This window comes from Eurosta solidaginis, chromosome 2, assembly GCF_040869045.1.
Source record: "Eurosta solidaginis isolate ZX-2024a chromosome 2, ASM4086904v1, whole genome shotgun sequence".
NCBI classification, from domain to species: Eukaryota; Metazoa; Arthropoda; class Insecta; order Diptera; family Tephritidae; genus Eurosta; species Eurosta solidaginis.
In genome coordinates, this window is record NC_090320.1 from 164,806,766 (window position 1) to 164,825,471 (window position 18,706).

Genomic DNA, 18,706 nt, shown 5'->3' on the forward strand with positions numbered 1-18,706 from the left:
GTGCACGCTCATGCACGCGATAATTTCTACATACAGTAACGTCATATATTGTTGAAATACGTGATTCGTAGTCATAGTTTTTACATACAGACCACAAAAAATATAAAGCTTTTCATCCTCACACATGAACATGAAATGGTATATTAACTTTGGTCCGATGTTTGTAACGTTGAGAAATATAGAAGATAGACTCGCCAACTGTGTTGATATAGCCATGTCCGTCTGTCCGTCCGTCCGTCCATCTGTCCGTCCGTCCGTCTGTCCGTCCATCTGTCTGTTTGAACGCAAACTAGTCCCTCAAATTTTGAGATATCTCAATGAAATTTGGCGCAAGGATGTATTTTTTTATTATATTAGACCTTTGTCGGATCCCGTAGGATCGGACCACTATAACATATATCTCCCATACAACCGATCGTTCAGATAAGGGGGTTTTTTGCCATTTTTATACTCAGCTGAGCAGAGCTCACAGAGTATATTAACTTTGTTCGCATAACGGTAATCCGTAACGGCATAAACTAATCGGGATAAATAAAGACTTCTATATATCAAAATGATCTGGGCGAAAAAAGAAATTCATTTAGCCATGTCCGTCCGTCCGTCCGTCCGTCTGTCCGTCCGTAAGTAAACACGATTACTTGAGTAAATTTTGAGGTATTTTGATGAACTTTGGTATGTAGGTTCCTGGGCGCTCATATCAGATCGCTATTTAAAATGAACGAAATCGGACTACAACCACGCCCACTTTTTCGATATCGAAAATTTTGAAAAACCGAAAAAGTGCGATAATTCATTACCAAAGACGGATGAAGCGATGAAACTTGGTAGGTCGTTGACCTTATGACGCAAAATCGAAAATTAGTAAAATTTTGGACAATGGGCGTGGTACCGCCCACTTTTAAAAGAAAGTAATTTAAAAGTTTTGCAAGCTGTAATTTGGCAGTCGTTGAAGATATCATGATGGAATTTGGCAGGCACGTTACTCCTATTATATATCCGTGTTAAATAAAAATTAGTAAAATCGGATGACGAACAAGCCCACTTTTAAAAAAAATTTTTTTTAAGTCAAATTTTAACAAAAAAATTTATATCTTTACAGTATATAAGTAAATTATGTCAGCATTCAACTCCAGTAATGATATGGTGCAACAAAATACAAAATTAAAAGAAAATTTCAAAATGGGCGTGGCTCCGCCCTTTTTCATTTAATTCGTCTAGAATACTTTTAAGGCCATAAGTCGAACACAAATTTACAAATCCTTGTGAAATTTGTTAGGTGCATAGATTCTATGACGATAACTGTTTTCTGTGAAAATTGGCGAAATCGGTTGAAGCCACTCCCAGTTTTTATACACAGTCGACCGCCTGTCCTTCCGCTCTTTCGTTAACACGATAACTTGAGCAAAAATCGATATATCTTTAATAAACTTAGTTCACGTACTTATCTGAACTCACTTTATGTCGGTATAAAAAATAGCCCAAAATCCGACTATGACCACGTCCACTTTTTCGATATCGAAAATTACGAAAAATGAAAAAAAATGCCATAAATCTGTACTAAACATGAAAAAAGAGATGAAACATGGTGATTGGATTGGTTTATTGACGCAAAATATAACTTTAGAAAAAACTTTGTAAAATAGGTGTGACACCTACCATATTAAGTAGAAGAAAATGAAAAAGTTTTGCAGGACGAAATCAAAAGCCCTTGGAATCTTGGCAGGAATACTGTTCGTAGTATGCCATATATAAATAAATTAGCGGTACCCGACAGATAATGTTCTGGGTCACCCTGATTCACAATTTTGTCGGTATTTCGAAAACGCCTTCACATATACAACTAAGGGCCATTCCCTTTTAAAACCCTCATTAATACCTTTAATTTGATACCCATATCGTACAAATACATTCTAGAGTCACCCTGGTCCACCCTTATTGCGATATCTCGAAAATCCGTCCCCCTATAGAACTAAGGCCCACTACGTTTTAAAATACTCATTAACACCTTTCATTTGATACCCACATCGTACAGCACACATTCTAGAGTCACCCTTGGTCCACATTTATGGCCATATCCCGAAAAGGCGTCCACCTATAGAACTATGGCCCACTCCCTTTTAAAATCCTCTTTAACATCTTCCATTTGAAACCCATGTCGTACAAACCCATTCCAGTGTTACCCTATGTTCATTTTGCTAAATGGTGATTTTCCCTTATTTTGTTTCCAAAGCTCTCAGCTGAGTATGTAATGTTCGGTTACACCTGAACTTAGCCTTCCTTACTTGTTTATTTTATAATTATCTTAAAAATCGTTTAGGTATGTGCATCTGTTCACTATATAGTTCTTATCTTATACATCCGATTATTTGGAAATTACGAACGGGATAAGATTATTGTTGAGCCCCATTCATGAAAGGTATGAAGTCTTCGGCACAGCCGAAGACAGTCCCGTCCTTACTTTTTTATTTTATATTTATCTTAAAAATCGTTTAGGTATGTATGTACATCTGTTCACTATATGTGACCCGGCCTATGAAAACAAAGGTGGCTTATGACTCAAAATAGAAATTGCGAGAAACAGCTGTTAAAGATAAATAGTGCATTCTTCTTCAGTTTTTTTGTAGTTTTTCTTTTGCACTATGAACAGTCATGCCCAAAGTCAAAGCACAAACCAGTTTCTGACCGAAAAAAAAAAATCGTGTGAATGCTCAGATTTAAAAGCAATGCTGAGCGAGTAGGACGTGTGTCGCTTGTGAATAATGTCTTTCGAAGAAGAATTTAGCGAGGTTGTTCAAACATATTTTTGTGAAAACGAAGAAAATGATGATGATTCTTTCGATGATGTTGGTATCAATTACGAGGACGAACTACAAGCATTGTTTCAAGCTGAAGGCCAAATGAAAGTGGATGAAAATATGTTTACAGTGGACTTGTGTTACAGATAACGAAGAAAAGGAATTGGTAAATAAATTTTTTTCGCAAGATTGCTATAATAATAAATGAAAAAAATTGTACCGCGAAAGATAATAGAGACTGCAAGAAATAACCATCTAGAATTATCAAAACATGAACTTGATTTGGTTATACTGAGCCATATCGAATCAGCAATGATGTGCACGGACAAACTTAGAGATGCTTACACAGATATGACGAAATGGAAGGCAAAAAGGCAAAGATGTTGAAAGGCATAAATTGATGTTCACTTTTTATCACTTACCTGTTTGTCGTTCATTTTTCCTTTTTGTGCATGCGTGTGGAAGAAAACGTTTTGCTATCACTAATATTGATACGTATGAAGAGTTGCTGCAGTGCGTTGTACAATCGTCACCAGGTGGCCATAATACAGCTGTTTCGTCGAAAAAAATCGTTTGGTATGAATGGGATAGTTATTTTAAACCATTCTACAAGCCACTTAAAGGTATTACACAGTTCCACCATTTTATAATGGGCAAAAACTCTTTGAAAACCAAAAAATTTGCTGACAGTAAAGATGTTGAATCATTTCAACTGTCATTTATTCCGAGTTGATGACACCATGCCCGAAATTACTCAACCAGTCGGTTTATCTCTGCAGCGTCAGTGGTACATTTATCATAATCTCAGAAGCTTGGTTTCAGACCCCACGAATGCGGATATTTTGGCTCCATTGCCATCGAAAAAAATGCTATAAAAAAAATCTGAGGATGCTTCACCAGCCACCAAAGTGGCATCGAAGGAACCAAAGGCTTCATCGTCAACACATAAACCGAAGAAGTCTGTAGCTTCATCTTCAAATCAAGATCCAAAAAAGAAAGAACTGAAGAAACCTGAGACTTCAACTGCAATAAAAAAATTAAGAAAACGTAAGCGCTCATCTCCAGAAGGAGATTCGAAAAAGCGAGCAACTTAAAAGGTTCCGACAAGGATAACGACGAAGAAAACTACTTAATACTGCTAAATAAATATTTTTTGTGCAAAACAGCTTTTTTTTTTTGGTAAAATCGTTTTTGCAGCGTTCAATCCTGTTTTTAAAATTTCCAATTTTATTTATTATTTTGATTCTGGATTTTCAATAAAATTCAGTTTTTCTTTCATTTGTGCTCTTCTTTCTCTACATTTTTAGTACACTTCTAAGCAAATTAGGACTTTCTAGTTTTCACCACGTGAAAGAGCTCTCAAAAAATATCGAAACCAGAAAAAAGTGTAAAATATTTTTTAGTCATAAACCACCTTTTCATAAGCCGGGTCACATATATTTCTTATCTTATACAGCCGATTATTTGGAGATTACGAATGGGATAAGATTATTGTTCAGCGCCATCCATGAAATGTATGAAGTTAAATTTGATAACCTCCAAAGATATTTTAGGATTCTCTTCTCTTCCAATTTGCGTCGTACTCCTTTTAATTTTCCCTACAAATCGGCGGGGCAGGACCTAAAGGTTTTAAGCCGATTCCGAACGGCATCTGCAAGGCAGATGAGTTTTCATTGAGAAGCTTTTTCATGGCAGAAATATATTCAGAGTATTTGCAAAATAACTGCCGAGGGGCGACCCCTCTCAGAAAAAATTTTAAGCTGGTTTTTGTGACTTTTGACATGGATTATCTCAAATTACCGTGTATACCAGTGGCGAGTTAAGCTTGAGGAAAATGGTACGGCGGCCGCCGTGGTGTGATGGTAGGGTCCTCCGCTTACCACACCGAAGATCCTTGGTTCACGCTCCGGGAAAAGCAACATAAAAATTTTAGAAACACGTTTGTTCTCTGTGAAAACTCATTTGCCTTGCAGATGCCGTTCGGAGTCGGCATAAAACATGTAGGTCGCATCGTGCCAATTTGTAAAAAAAAAATTAAAAGGACCACGACGCAAATTGGAAGAGAAGCTTGGCTAAAATCTCTTTAGAGGTTTTCGCGTCTTGCATTTATTTATTTTTAGCAGTTCCCTTTGTGACACAGTTTGTCAATCAGAAAATTGATAACGTGTGGCGGCTTGGGGATCATACTCTAAAACAAAGCACACAGTACATATGCATGTCGTCGGTAAAAGTGCAAAATCGGCTATAGATTTTCTAACAAAAAATTATCTTATTAAAGACTTTAAAAATTATATTAAAATCTTGCTATCATCATCTAGTGCAAAGCTTAATGGCAATAAGTAAGTTAATCTTTATGGAAAGAACCTAAAGTCTCTGACTTTAGTTTTGGCGAAACTGGTAATCAGAACTATTAGCGGTGTCGCACTTTTATCAACGATATATATTATTCATTCACAGATGTTTCATTTAAATAAAAAATTATACCTTTTAATATTTAGGAGAGCCCCAAATTACATCGCGGGCAGATGTATGGGCCGTAGGCATAACCACCATTGAGTTAGCAGATGGCCAGCCGCCGTTCGCCGACATGCACCCAACCCGTGCTATGTTTCAAATTGTGCGTAATCCTCCCCCAACTCTTTTAAGGCCAACAAATTGGTCACAACAGATTAATGATTTTATAACAGAGTGTTTGGAGAAAAATGTTGAAAATCGACCAATGATGATAGAAATGATTGAACACCCGTTTCTCAACGAACTATTTGATAGTGATGAAGAAGTAAGTAAATAAATATAATAAAATTTATAAGATAAATTAATCATTAACTATGTGTTAGATGCAAGCCGATATAACAGAGTTATTAGTATTCTGTAGAGACGCATCACCAATTTATAAACAACCTGAAATATTTGTCGATCGTGGATATATTAAACGGTTCAATGGAAAACCAGAAAGGATGTATCCCGAAGATCTAGCTGCCATTGAGAATCCAACTGACGAGATGGTTCTAGAATCTATTCGAAACCGCATGGAGCTTGGAAGTTCCTATAGCTTCATTGGCGATGTTTTACTGTCATTAAATTCGAACGATTTGCAAATCGAGTTTGATGAAGAGGTTCGTAAATTAATATTTAACATAAAACTTCTTTTATTTTCTATCTCTATGTATATTTAGTGATATTAGATAAAATCAAAAAAAAAAAAGAAGATAACAATTTAACATAAATACATAAAAAGAAAACCTGAGAAATAGCCTTACGTGAATAGCCCATATAAATTGCTTCACACGAAGTTACTCAAACATCGATCGCAAGATTCCACATACTCTACATGTATGAATATCTCGAAATAATTGCTAGGCATTACAACTTAGTAGGGCTCTTAGCTAAGCTCAAAGTTTCAGGACTCTATGTTATCAGGAAGTTTCCAAAAACTAGAAACGGAAATTTCCAAATCCGGAATCGAATTTTGTCCTCTCATGTTGCATTGTTATCCAGTTCCAAAGTATAGTTCAAGTTTGCAGACCGTAACTCCACAGGAAGTTACTCAAACCTCTATCGCAAGATCCCAATTGCTCTAATGCAGTGGATTTCGAGATTTTTAAAGGCGCGGCCCAAAAGTGGGTTCCTTGCGACCCTCCATGATTACCAACCTTTCGTCATTAATGATATTGTGGCATTACCACAATACAAAATATTTGATTGTATGTAAATGCCAGAATAGGTCTAGCTTGGAATGCACAAGCAAATGAATTTCACTTTCGACCACACACAAATTACTCATAGCGACATAGTCATAGTGGCATAGATAAGTTATATTGAACCCAGCGGGGAGCAGTATCCGTTTACAGTTGCTTAACCCATAAGCGTCACACTCACTAGCTCGCGTGTTGATCAGCATTCCTGATCGACAGCGTCGGTTTGTCGGTGCGACTGACCAAACATTATTACATAGTTAAATAATAAGAATATTCTAATGAAAGAAATAGAATGTAGTCTTTCTTAGTGTGTAAGTATTGTATGTAAATGTTGTAATAGTATTGTAAGTAATTTTACTATAAAATAGAAAATGTTCATGAATAAATTTCAATCTGATGTCGCGCTGTGTATAAGCGCTACTCAACATATATTTTCGTTTAACTTTATTTAAACGCACCACATGGCGATCCTGCCAGTTTAAATTAATATCGGCAAAACTGCCAAAATAATCTAACTGACTAGAAATTCCACCAAGCCTAAAAGTGAAAAAGTAAAATTCAAGATTCCTTGCCAGTAAGGCAAAAAGTAAAATCTCTATTGACATAAACGCCCAAATTCAAGCGAATGTTCATACTTATGGGCAAAGTCAGCCTTCGTAACAGCTCAGGACATTTAAACAATATAAATGGTACTAATATTTGGCATGTGAGAATAAAGGACAACACAAGGAACACAAATGGTACTAATATTTGGCAACAGCAGAGATTGGAATTTCAACAAGTGGAGCCTTTTCGTGCGAGTTTTTGGCAAATCTCAAGGTGAAGGAGATCAGCATTACCCACTGGCAACGAGCGAGCATAATTCAAGTGAAATAAAAAGGAGACACGTTAGCAAATAAAGATCATCAGTAGAGGAACAGCAAATAAAGAAACCTTTTATATGGCAAAAGGACCAGCAGCAGGCGGAAACAACTAATCTTTTATAAGTATATTTTTAAATTTCTAGAATAAATTGAGCGGCCTTGAGACGCTTAATTCCATTTTTGCTTAGGATTTTTTTTTAAATAGTAGGAGATTTTAGAATGAACAGAATTACTTAAATGTAAAAGAAAAATAAATTAAAATTGAAAATTTAAATAAGTAAATTGGAATGTTTAGGACGTTTTATAAAATATTCAGTTAACTTTTGAAACATATAAGTTTCAGTTATTTCTTGTTTATGAATGAAATAACAACAGAGGAGGAATTCCATAAAATTTTTGAGAAGTGTGAAAACACAATCAAGAATTTTATAAAAATTTCAGAAAAAATCTAAAAAAAAAATAAAGCCGATAAGCAAGGTCCGAAACCGATCACTATAGAAGAGTATCGGCGAAGGAACAAATTGCATAAAACAGAAGTAATCCCAAAAGTACCTGCCCCGAAAATCCAAAGAAGAAAGCGGGTAGGTAGACAATGTAAGAAAAGAAAAGAAATAGCTGAAACTTACAAAATTCTAAATGTCACAACAAATACAGCAAATAGGATTAAATTAAATGAAAAAATCCAAGAATTAAGGAAAATAAGATAAAATAAAAAAAATGTTTTCCAATTTATTCAATTTGATAAAAAATGGTTAGGAAAATTTACTAAAATGTCTTGATGGATTAAAATAGCTGAAGGCATAATGATAGCGATAGCTGGCTATGAATTTGGTAAGGAAAATACTGAGAAAAATCCTGCAAATAAATTAATCACATATGAACCAAAACTGAGCGTAGAAAATAAAGAAGAAAACCCAGACACATGGTTAACTATCTTTGCATGCGTAATTACATTCTTGATTGTCAGTCACACTTGCAATTTTAATAAAAAATTACATAAAAAGTAAATTGAGACAATCAAATAATACAATAACGAATTTAAATAAAATGAATAAATCGCAAGAAATTCATGACAAATTTTCTGAAGAAAAATTAAAGCGCGAAAAAGCATACAAATGCATAAATAAAAACGCCACGATAAAGCCAGAAACTATAGTTAAACATTTAAACACGATCGTAGAAGCCCCAAATATTATAGGACAGATAATCAATACAGTAAATAATATACTCACTAAAGAACATCAAACAGAAGCTTACCAAGTCTTTTCCCAAGTACGCGACAAATTAGTATTGTAAAATAATAAATGAGCAAGGTTAAGGGTTTGGGTTTTTAATTAATTTAGTTGCAACGCGATGTGCGAAAATTATAAAGTAGTAAGAAGAAGAAAGTTGAAAAAGTTGAATAAAGATGAAACCTTAAACATAAACAAAATTACATGATTTTATTAATAATATACGTAGTAATGACAGACCAGGTTTATGCTGTTCGTGTCATATAATATAATCAAAAATATTAGTGACCAGCTTTTCGCTGTTCGCCTAATATATTAGCCGTGTTTTTTAACACGCGCGTATACGTTTCGTTTGCGCGTGTTAAAAAACGCCTATCTTCGCTTAGATAATGCTTAGGAGACCCATCTAGCGGCTGTGGTAAAACAACTAGCTACAGCAACAGGGTGTACCGAAAAGCGGAGACGCAACGCTCTGATGGCCATAGGGTATAACATATAGCTGAATCAGTTGCGATGAATTGTGGACACACATATAATACATAGAATTAGTGTACAGGGTGAAACAAAGACACATATTTCAGTTACATCTGAGTATAATGCGTATTGAAATTTAGTAGGACAAAATTTATGCGCAGCAATTTCAGAGGTGTATTTATAGTTTGTCTCTTAGCAGTCAATATAAAGTTTAAGCGTAAACGGATATACGCGTGTTAAAAAACACGGCTATTATTAAATTCCTATCTAACAACAAATACTAGAGACCAGCTTTTCGCTGTTCGTCTAAGTAAATGCTTTACACACACATATAAATGTATACGCTGGTATATATGTAAGATGCCAACTTTGCATTGTCCGTCTTCCACATATTACCAGCGTGCGCTATCTAATTATTTCTTACCTCTTGAGTGAACGTTCGTAATCCAAATGAACGAACACTCAGAGGAACACGCTATTTATTGAAAATTTGACAAAGCTTTTTGAAAATATAGAAAATGTAAAAATATAACTTACTGATATGTTTATGTTAATCTAACAGAAAGCTGTGGACAGTATACTAATTAACAGCAAGCTTTGGATATTATGTATAACAATGTTGCCACACTGGAATGATGTTAAACTTAATCCTAACTAACACTATGCAAATATCATATTCACACATTATATAATATACACATGCTACAGTCTCTCCCTTGACGGATGATGAGTGTTTGAACGATCAGTCGTCACACGTTTGTTTGGATTTTCGTGGTCTTCCTCTTCTGCGTATTGGGCGAACTGGAGCTGGAGGTTCTTCATCATTGCTACCTCTGTAGACTGTTAAAGCTGAGGCGTGATACGAACCTAGCGGTATCTCCGGCTGTTCTTTGGAACCGACTTCATACGTGGATGAGCCAATCTTACGAGTGCCATCTCGCTTTGGCACAAATTTCGCTGTGTCACCCTTAGAAGCTTGGCTGAGTACATGTGTTGTTACCAGAACCTCGGACCCTACTTCAATATTATCTTGAGGTCTGCGATATTGTCGACATATGCTTTGTTGCGGTCTTGTGTCAATTGCTCAGTTTCCCTTGCGTTCTTGAACCTTTCTATCATGCTCTTTAAATATGGCGTAATTTGAGGAATGAAGTTATCACTTTCTATGATATCTGTGGCATCATGCTCTATATCGTCGAATGTTCGTAGCTCTCGTCCAAAAGTGAGGTATGCTGCTAAGTATCCAGTTGACTGACATTTAGCGGAATTCATGGCAAATCGTATAGCAGGTAAGCCAATATCACAAACATTGTAATGATTTTGAACGATTATTGCTAACTGAGCTTTCAGGTCTCTGTTTTTACGTTCTACTGGGTTGGCTTCGGGGTGGTATACGGGAGTAAATACTTGATTGATACCCATACAATAAGCAACCTGTTGCATAACTGATGAAACGAATTGAACACCATTATCAGATTGTAGGCGTCTCGGTACGCCAAAACGAAAAAACACTTCATTTATAAGTGTTTTTGCGCGCACTTCCGCAGTAGCTTCCTTTAAGGGAAATATTTACACCCATCGACTAGCAACATCTTCTGCGATGAATATCCATTGATACCCGTCGTCGGTCTTGGGAAGGGGACCAAATAAATCTATTGCAACTAGTTCGAACCGTTGCTTACTGTTGTTGTTGTTGTTGTAGCGATAAGGTTGCTCCCCGAAGGCTTTGGGGAGTGTTATCGATGTGATGGTCCTTTGCCGGATACAAATCCGGTACGCTCCGGTACCATAGCACCATTAAGGTGCTAGCCCGACCATCTCGGGAACGATTTATGTGGCCACATTAAACCTTCAGGCCATTCCCTCCCTCCCTACCCCCGAAGTTCCATGATGAGCTTGGGGTCGCCAGAGCCTCGTCTGTTAGTGAAACAGGATTCGCCGCGGATAGGTGAGGTTGACAATTGGGTTTGGAGAAGCTATATATTGCGCTGGCAACCTGAAAGGTTGCGCTACACAGCCCCTTGAATCTGGTATTTTAGTCGCCTCTTACGACAGGCATACCTATCGCGGGTATATTCTGATCCCCTAACCCGCTGGGGGGAACCGTTGCTTACTCGCGGTGGATTTGTAGTAAATCCATCGGCTTCATGTTTGAAGCTTTGTAACGTTGACACTCGATACAAGTACGTACGTGCTTTGTAATTTCAGTACGCATTCTAAGCCAAAAGTAATGGCTTGCAATACGTGCGATGGTTTTCTCCACACCATAATGACCTGCAGTACTCTCGTCATGGTATGTTTTCAAAATATGAGTTCGCTCATGCTGTGGGACTACAAGTTTTGCATCTTCCATGTCATCATTGGCATAGCAATACAGAACTCCATCATTAATAAGATATCCACGATTGCACCACAAACTTACGTTTTCGTCACTCTCTTCTATTGAGTTTATTATCTTCTTCAAATACTCGTCTTTAAGCTGCTCAATACGTATTTCGCTTGACCTTGCTTTGGAGTGCTATGGCTGGTTTCAGGACAAGGTGGTCGCAAAAGCATATCAGCTAACGAGTTGGTCTTTGCAGGCATATAATCGATACGGAAGTTGTATTGTTGAATTTGCAGTGCCCATCTGGCCAAGCGACCAGATGGCGATTTTACGGTTAGTAACCATTTGAGCGGTTGGTGATCGGTAAGTAGGTGTACTTCAGCACCTTCAATATAGTCTCTAAACTTGGCGTATGCCCATACTATGCCAAGTGCTTCCCGTTCCGTGGTTGAGTAGTTACGCTCTGCTGAAGTAAGTAAACGACTTGCATATTCGATAGGGTGCTCTTGTTATTTCTCCCCCTGCAGTAAAACTGCTCCTAATGCATAAGCGCTTGCATCGGTTTTTACCAAGAAGGGTGCATTATCCGCGGCTTGTTTTAAAATTGGTCGGCTGACCAGAAGCTGCTTTAGTTTGTTAAACGCTTCAGTCTGCGGGTCGGTCCACTGCCAAACAGCATTCTTTTTTGTGAGATTTGTGAGTGGTTTAGCAATTTTCGCATAATGTTCAATGAATGGATGATACCAAGAACACGTTTGGATAAAGGATAGAAGCTCTTTTATATTACGAGGCGCTTTACGCTCTGCAATAGCCATTGGTTTTTCTGGGTCAACCATTATACCATCAGCTGCGAGGACGTGACCAAGATACTTTACACTGGCACAGCAAAAACGACATTTAGCGTTGTCAACGCATAGTTTGAACTTTTCCAGCTCCTGCAATACTACGCGCAGATCTTTTAAATGGTCGTGAAATGTAGGCGAACAGATGATAATGTCATCAAGATACGCCAATATCTGTATATTTGGTATTGATGGTTTGAACCGATCAATCAGGCGTTGAAAGGCCGCAGGAGCATTACGAAGTCCGAACGGCATACGCTTGAACCTGTACGTCCCAAAAGGTGTAATAAGACATGTCTTATCCCGATCTTTTTCTGCGACAGAAATTTGAAAATAACCACTCGCAAGTCCAAAGTTGTCATGTACTTGGTACTCTTTGCGGCATGTAACAAATCATCCATACAAGGCAGTGCGTATCTGTCGGGCTTTGTTATAGAGTTTAGTTTGCGATAATCTACGCAAACACGTATGCTTCCATCCTTTTTCGGTACCATAACAACCGGTGATGACCAAGCCGAATCACATTCTTCAATAATATCGTTTTCAATCATTTTGTGAATTTCGCTCTTCAACCCCTGAAATTTAGCGAATGAATTTATGGTGGTAATGCGACGGGCTCGTGTTCACCCATATCTATATAATGCTGAGCAAATGGAGTAGGCTCATGAGATGCACCGAAAACATTCGGATGCGATTCTAAAGTGTCATTCAGCTGCATCTTTTCGGCTAGTGTTAGCTCTAAACCATCACTATCTTTTAAAAAACGAAAGTCAACGGAAAGTAGTTCTGTTGTCCTGGGTTCTCTGACGACTCCAGTGAACAAACCGCCACCGTAAGCTCTTTCGGGTGTTATAACGTCTGGTGGAAGAGAATACCTAACTATATTCTGAATAGATTCCGGTGAATATGTATCTGGCACTTCCGGGCCGTAATATTCAAATTCGGACATATACACTTTTTGCTGGTTTTCTTCTATCACCACGTCGTCTTGTTTACGTTTGCCATAGGACCACTTACTTTCACTGTCTCTACAAGATTTAACTCAAGCGGCAATGGATCTGCAAAATCGAAATGTTGTGTAGGATCGCTCTCAAAGTACCAGTATCGTTGGGCCATGTTCAAGACAATCTCGGCTTGTTCCATAAAGTCTGCACCTAGTAGGGTTCTTTTTGCATTGGGTAATACTATAAACTGTATATCGAGGCATTTTCCACCAATCTTTATCTTACAAATGGTTGCTAAGCATTCTTCAAACGAGGATCTGCCGTCGGCGAGTGTAATCTCACACCTCAGTTTCTTGAAAATATACCCATTGTATTCCATAACCCGTTTAACGTTAACACTAGCAACGCTTGTTCTTGCCCCCGAGTCAAAGTATGCTTGTCCTGGTACACCAAACATTTCTATATTGACAACTGGGATATCTCGACCAATTTTGACATTTAAAGAATTGAAGCTTACCGAGTTCGGTTTCACTACGACCTCGGATTTAATACAGTTAGGGCAATTTGCACAAGTTACACCTGACGCGATGCATCCGTAGCACGCGTACTTGGGTTTTAATGATTGTGCTTGAGTTAGCTTTTCAGTGTGCGTTTCTTGTGCTTTTGCATTTTTCTTTTTGAGACATTCTTCGGTGATATGCCCTTTTTTGCGACAAAATCCGCAACGTACTGGACCACCGACTGGCTTTTCAGATTCCTCAGTTTTCGCAGAAGGAATTTTTCTTTCCTGTAGGCATAGTTCGACTTCACGAACTTCTTTTAAAAGTTCGTTATAGTTATTAATTTTGTGACGTTTTACCTTATCACGAATTTGCATGTGCAGCAATCCGAACAATAGATCCATTTGGTCAGCTTCGGCTGGCTCCTTGGTCAATTGGGAAATTAGCGCACGTTTCTTACGGATTAAGGTACCAGTTGGTTTATTTTTCTGCTGTTTCAATTCGAAAATCTCTACACAAATACGCCATGATTGCTTTGGAGGGGAAAAGGCTTCACGTAGCATACTTATTACGTCAGAAAACGATTGTGCTTCAGACTTTACCTCACGCCACCATTCTCTAGCGTCGCCCTCGAGGACCATTGGCATACCGCTTATTGCGTCTTCATTGCGTACTTTTTCGACTGTTTTTTAAGTCAGAATTGCAGCAATGAATTCCTCAACTTTTTCGGAGCTACGTTCATCCTTGTAGCGAGCAGTGCAGCGAGAAAACGAGCCAGGCCTTTCATTAGGCCTACTTTGCATTTTCCGTCTTCCACATATCACCAGTGTGCGCTATCTAATTATTTCTTACCTCCTGAGTGAACGTTCGTAATCCAAATGAACGAACACTCGGAGGAACATGCTATTTATTGAAAATTTGACAAAGCTTTTAGAAAATGTAGAAAATGTAAAAATAGAACTTACGGATATGTTTATGTTAATCTAACAGAAAGCTGTGGACAGTATACTTAGTTAACAGCAAGCTTTGGATATTATGAATAACAATGTTGCCACACTGAAATGATGTTAAACTTAATCCTAACTAACACTATGCAAATATCTTAGTCATACATTATATAATATACACATGCTACAGTATCCTCTTTAGCAAGATACAACATAGAAATACCGATACCCACCACAGTAGAGGAAAATCTCCAAGTTGATTTTAACTCAGTTCTAACCGAACTTACACGAAATTGCACCCCATCACCAGCATTGCGTCACCCTTCATCAGTGGAAGAAAATAAACCACTAGATATCCCACTCATAAACGTCACAATGGCACAAACAGTAGTAGAATTCATCAAAACCGCCTCATCAGTGCTACCAGAATTTGATGGCAAACCTGAAAATTTGCACAGTTTCTTAGATGCCCTTGATATTCTCGACCAAATCAAGGATAATCATGAAGCCTTAGCTATAACTATGATAAAGGCCAAGCTAAAAGGTACTGCAAGAAACTTTATTAGCAACGAAACTACTATCGCACAAATAAAATTAAAATTGATAACGGCAATAAAAGGCGAGTCAATGGAGGTTTTGAGAGCAAAACTACTAAATATCCAACAGCGCAGCAAAACTGCAAATTAGTACACAGCGGAAATAGAAAAAATAACTAGGTCCTTGGAGGGAGAATATATCTCGTATGGCTTAAATCCAGACTTAGCAACAAGATATGCAACCCAAGCAGCAGTCAGAGCAATGTGTAAGAACTGCTCGAACGAGAAAGTAAAAATGATTATGCAGGCATGAACGGTCACAACAATGAACGATGCGATTACAAAATCTACAAATAGCTGTACGGGAATAACGGGTAGCTCAAATACAATCTTAAATATACGGCAACAAAATCAATACCGGAATAACTTCCGTGGGTTTACCGAAGTAACAATTATGGGAATTACCGAGGTAGAAGATTTGGACCGCAACAGAGATATAATAACAACCTTGGAACAAACAATAATAGTAGTAATAATTCCCGACGAGGGTCACAAACCCAAAACAATAACAGACCTTACAATCAGACTCGCAACGTGCGAAATTTAACTCAGCAGGAAAAGCAGGAAACTCCACTTCAACATCAGTAAATAGAAAAATATATGTACTAAACCTACATATAAATAGTTATATATCTACAAGAACTTCATTAAATAATTCAATTTCCAATTTTTTAGTAGATACAGGAGCAGATATCTAAATTATTGAAAAGAATCAAATAGAGAATCATGCAAAAATAAATACAACACAAATAATAGAGTTAAAGGCAATAGGCACAATAAAAGCGAACTTAAAAGGTTGACCTTCTAATTTATCATAAATTTCACGTCGTAGAAGACGACTTCCCAATACCAATACCTCAAAGGTGTGACCTTCTAATTTATCATAAATTTCCCGTCGTAGAAGACGACTTCCCAATACCATGCGATGCAATCATAGGATTAGACTTTATTAAAAAATATAATTGCATTTTAGACTATGGAAAAACAGAGGTTAAGCTAATCCTAAGACCATATGATTTTCCACAAACAATAACAATGCACCTCACAAATTGTCTGTCCGTCAATACAATACGATCCCTGCCAGATCTGAAGTCATTAGACAGGTAACAGTAAAAACTGATAGCAAAAACATCTTCATACCCCATCAACAATTATCTGAAGGCATTTTTATAGCAAACACATTCACTAATAAAGATCAAACATTCGTCAGAATTATTAACACCACACATAAAAACACAACTATTCAAAGATACAAAATAAATACTGAAAATTTAGATGACTACACCTTAATTAAAACAAACACACACAATAAACAGAGTAAGGACACAGAAAAATTTAAATTAAAAAGATTGAAAATTGATCGAAGATGGCATTATAGAACCCTCAATATCAGAGTGCAACAGTCCAATTTTACTGGTACCTAAAAAATCACTACCAGGCAATACAGAAACAAATAAGGAAGGCTAAGTTCGGGTGTAACCGAACATTACATACTCAGCTGAGAGCTATGGAGACAAAATAAGGGAAAATCACCATGTAGGAAAATAAACCTAGGGTATCCCTGGAATGTATTTGTGTGACATGTGTATCAAATGGAAGGTATTAAAGAGTATTTTAAGAGGGAGTAGGCCATAGTTCTATGGGTGGACGACATTTAAGGATATCACCATAAAGCTGGACCAGGGCTGAATCTAGAATTTGTTTGTACGATATGGGTATCAAATGAAGGGTGTTAATTAGTGTTGTAAAAGGGCGTGAGCTTAGTTCTATAGGTAGGCGCCTTTTCGAGATATCGCCATAAAGGTGGACCAGGGGTAACTCCAGAATTTGTTCGTACGATATGGGTATCAAATGGAAGGTGTTAATGAGTATTTTAAAAGGGCGGGGGCCTTAGTTCTATAGGTGGACGCCTTTTCGAGATATCGCCATAAAGGTGGACCTGGGGTGACTTTAGAATTTGTTTGTACGATATGGGTATCAAATGAAAGGTGTTAATGAATATTTTAAACGGAGTGGTGGTAGTTGTATATGTTAAGGCATTTTCGAGATATTGACCAAAATGTGGACCAGGGTGAACCAGAACATCATCTGTCGGGTACCGCTAATTTATTTATATATGTAATACCACGAACAGTATTCCTTCCAAGATTCCAAGGGCTTTTGATTTAGCCCTGCAGAACTTTTTCATTTTCTTCTTTTCAAAGTTTTTTTCTAAAGTTATATTTTGTGTCAATAAACCAATCCAATTACCATGTTTCATCCCTTTTTTCGTATTTGGTATAAAATTATGGCATTTTTTATTTTTCGTAACCTTCGATATCGAAAAGTGGGCGTGGTTATAGTCGGATTTCGGCCATTTATTACACCAATACAATTTATTACACCAATAACATAGTGAGATAAGTACGTGAGCTGATTTTAGTAAAGATATATCGATTTTTGCTCAAGTTATCGTGTTAACGGCCGAGCGGGAGGACAGACGGTGGACTGTGTATAAAAACTGGGTATGGCTTCAACCGATTTCGCCCTTTTTCACAGAAAACAGTTATCGTCCTAGAATCTAAGCCCCTTCCAAATATCACAAGCATTAGTAAATTTTTGTTCGACTTATGGCATTAAAAGTATCCTAGACAATTTAAATGAAAAAGGGCGGAGCCACGCCTATTTTGAATTTTTTTTATTTTTGTATTTTAATGCACCATATCATTACTGGAGTCGAATTTTGACGTAATTTACTTATATACTGTAAAGATATTAAGTTTTTTTTGTTAAAATTTTACTTAAATTTTTTTTTAAGTGGGCGTGGTCGTTCTCCGATTTTGCTAATTTTTGGTAGGCATACATTTAGTAATAGGAATAACGCTCCTGCCAAATTTCATCATGATGTCTTTAACGACTGCCAAATTGCAGCTTGCAAAACTTTTAAATTACCTTCTTTTAAAAGTGGGCGGTGCCACGCCCATTGTCCAAAATTTTACTAATTTTCCATTTTACGTCATAATCTCAACTCACCTACCAAGTTTCATAGCTTTATCCGTCTTTGGTAATGAATTATCGCACTTTTTGGGTTTTTCGAAATTTTCGATATCGAAAAAGTGGGCGTGGTTATAGTTCGATATCGTTCATTTTAAATAGCGATCTGAGATGAGTGCCCAGGAACCCACATACCAAATTTCATCAAGATACCTCAAAATTTACTCAAGTTATCGTGTTAACGGACAGACGGACGGACGGACAGACGGACGGACGGACATGGCTCAATCAAATGTTTTTTCGATACTGATGATTTTGATATATGGAAGTCTATATCTATCTCGATTCTTTTATACCTGTACAACCAACCCAAAAGACTACCCTATGGATTAAAAGTAGCACCAAACTCGTTCCAGAGAATGATGACATTGGCATTTGCAGGTCTCACACCATCTCAAGCATTTCTATATATGGATGATTTAGTTGTACTAGGGTGTTCAGAAAAACACATGCTGA

General features: G+C 37.3%; 1 protein-coding gene across 4 annotated transcripts in view; it reads left to right on the plus strand.

Moving 5' to 3' along the window:
• Positions 1–18,706, plus strand: part of ninaC (STKc_myosinIII_N_like and MYSc_Myo21 domain-containing protein ninaC) — a 2,219,740-nt gene that overhangs the window by 425,281 nt on the left and 1,775,753 nt on the right. For all 4 annotated transcript variants that reach the window (XM_067766366.1, XM_067766367.1, XM_067766369.1 and 1 more), the window contains exons 4-5: positions 5,294–5,574; positions 5,633–5,911. In XM_067766366.1, the coding sequence (XP_067622467.1) occupies positions 5,294–5,574; positions 5,633–5,911 (560 nt within the window). The remainder of the gene's footprint in view (positions 1–5,293; positions 5,575–5,632; positions 5,912–18,706) is intronic.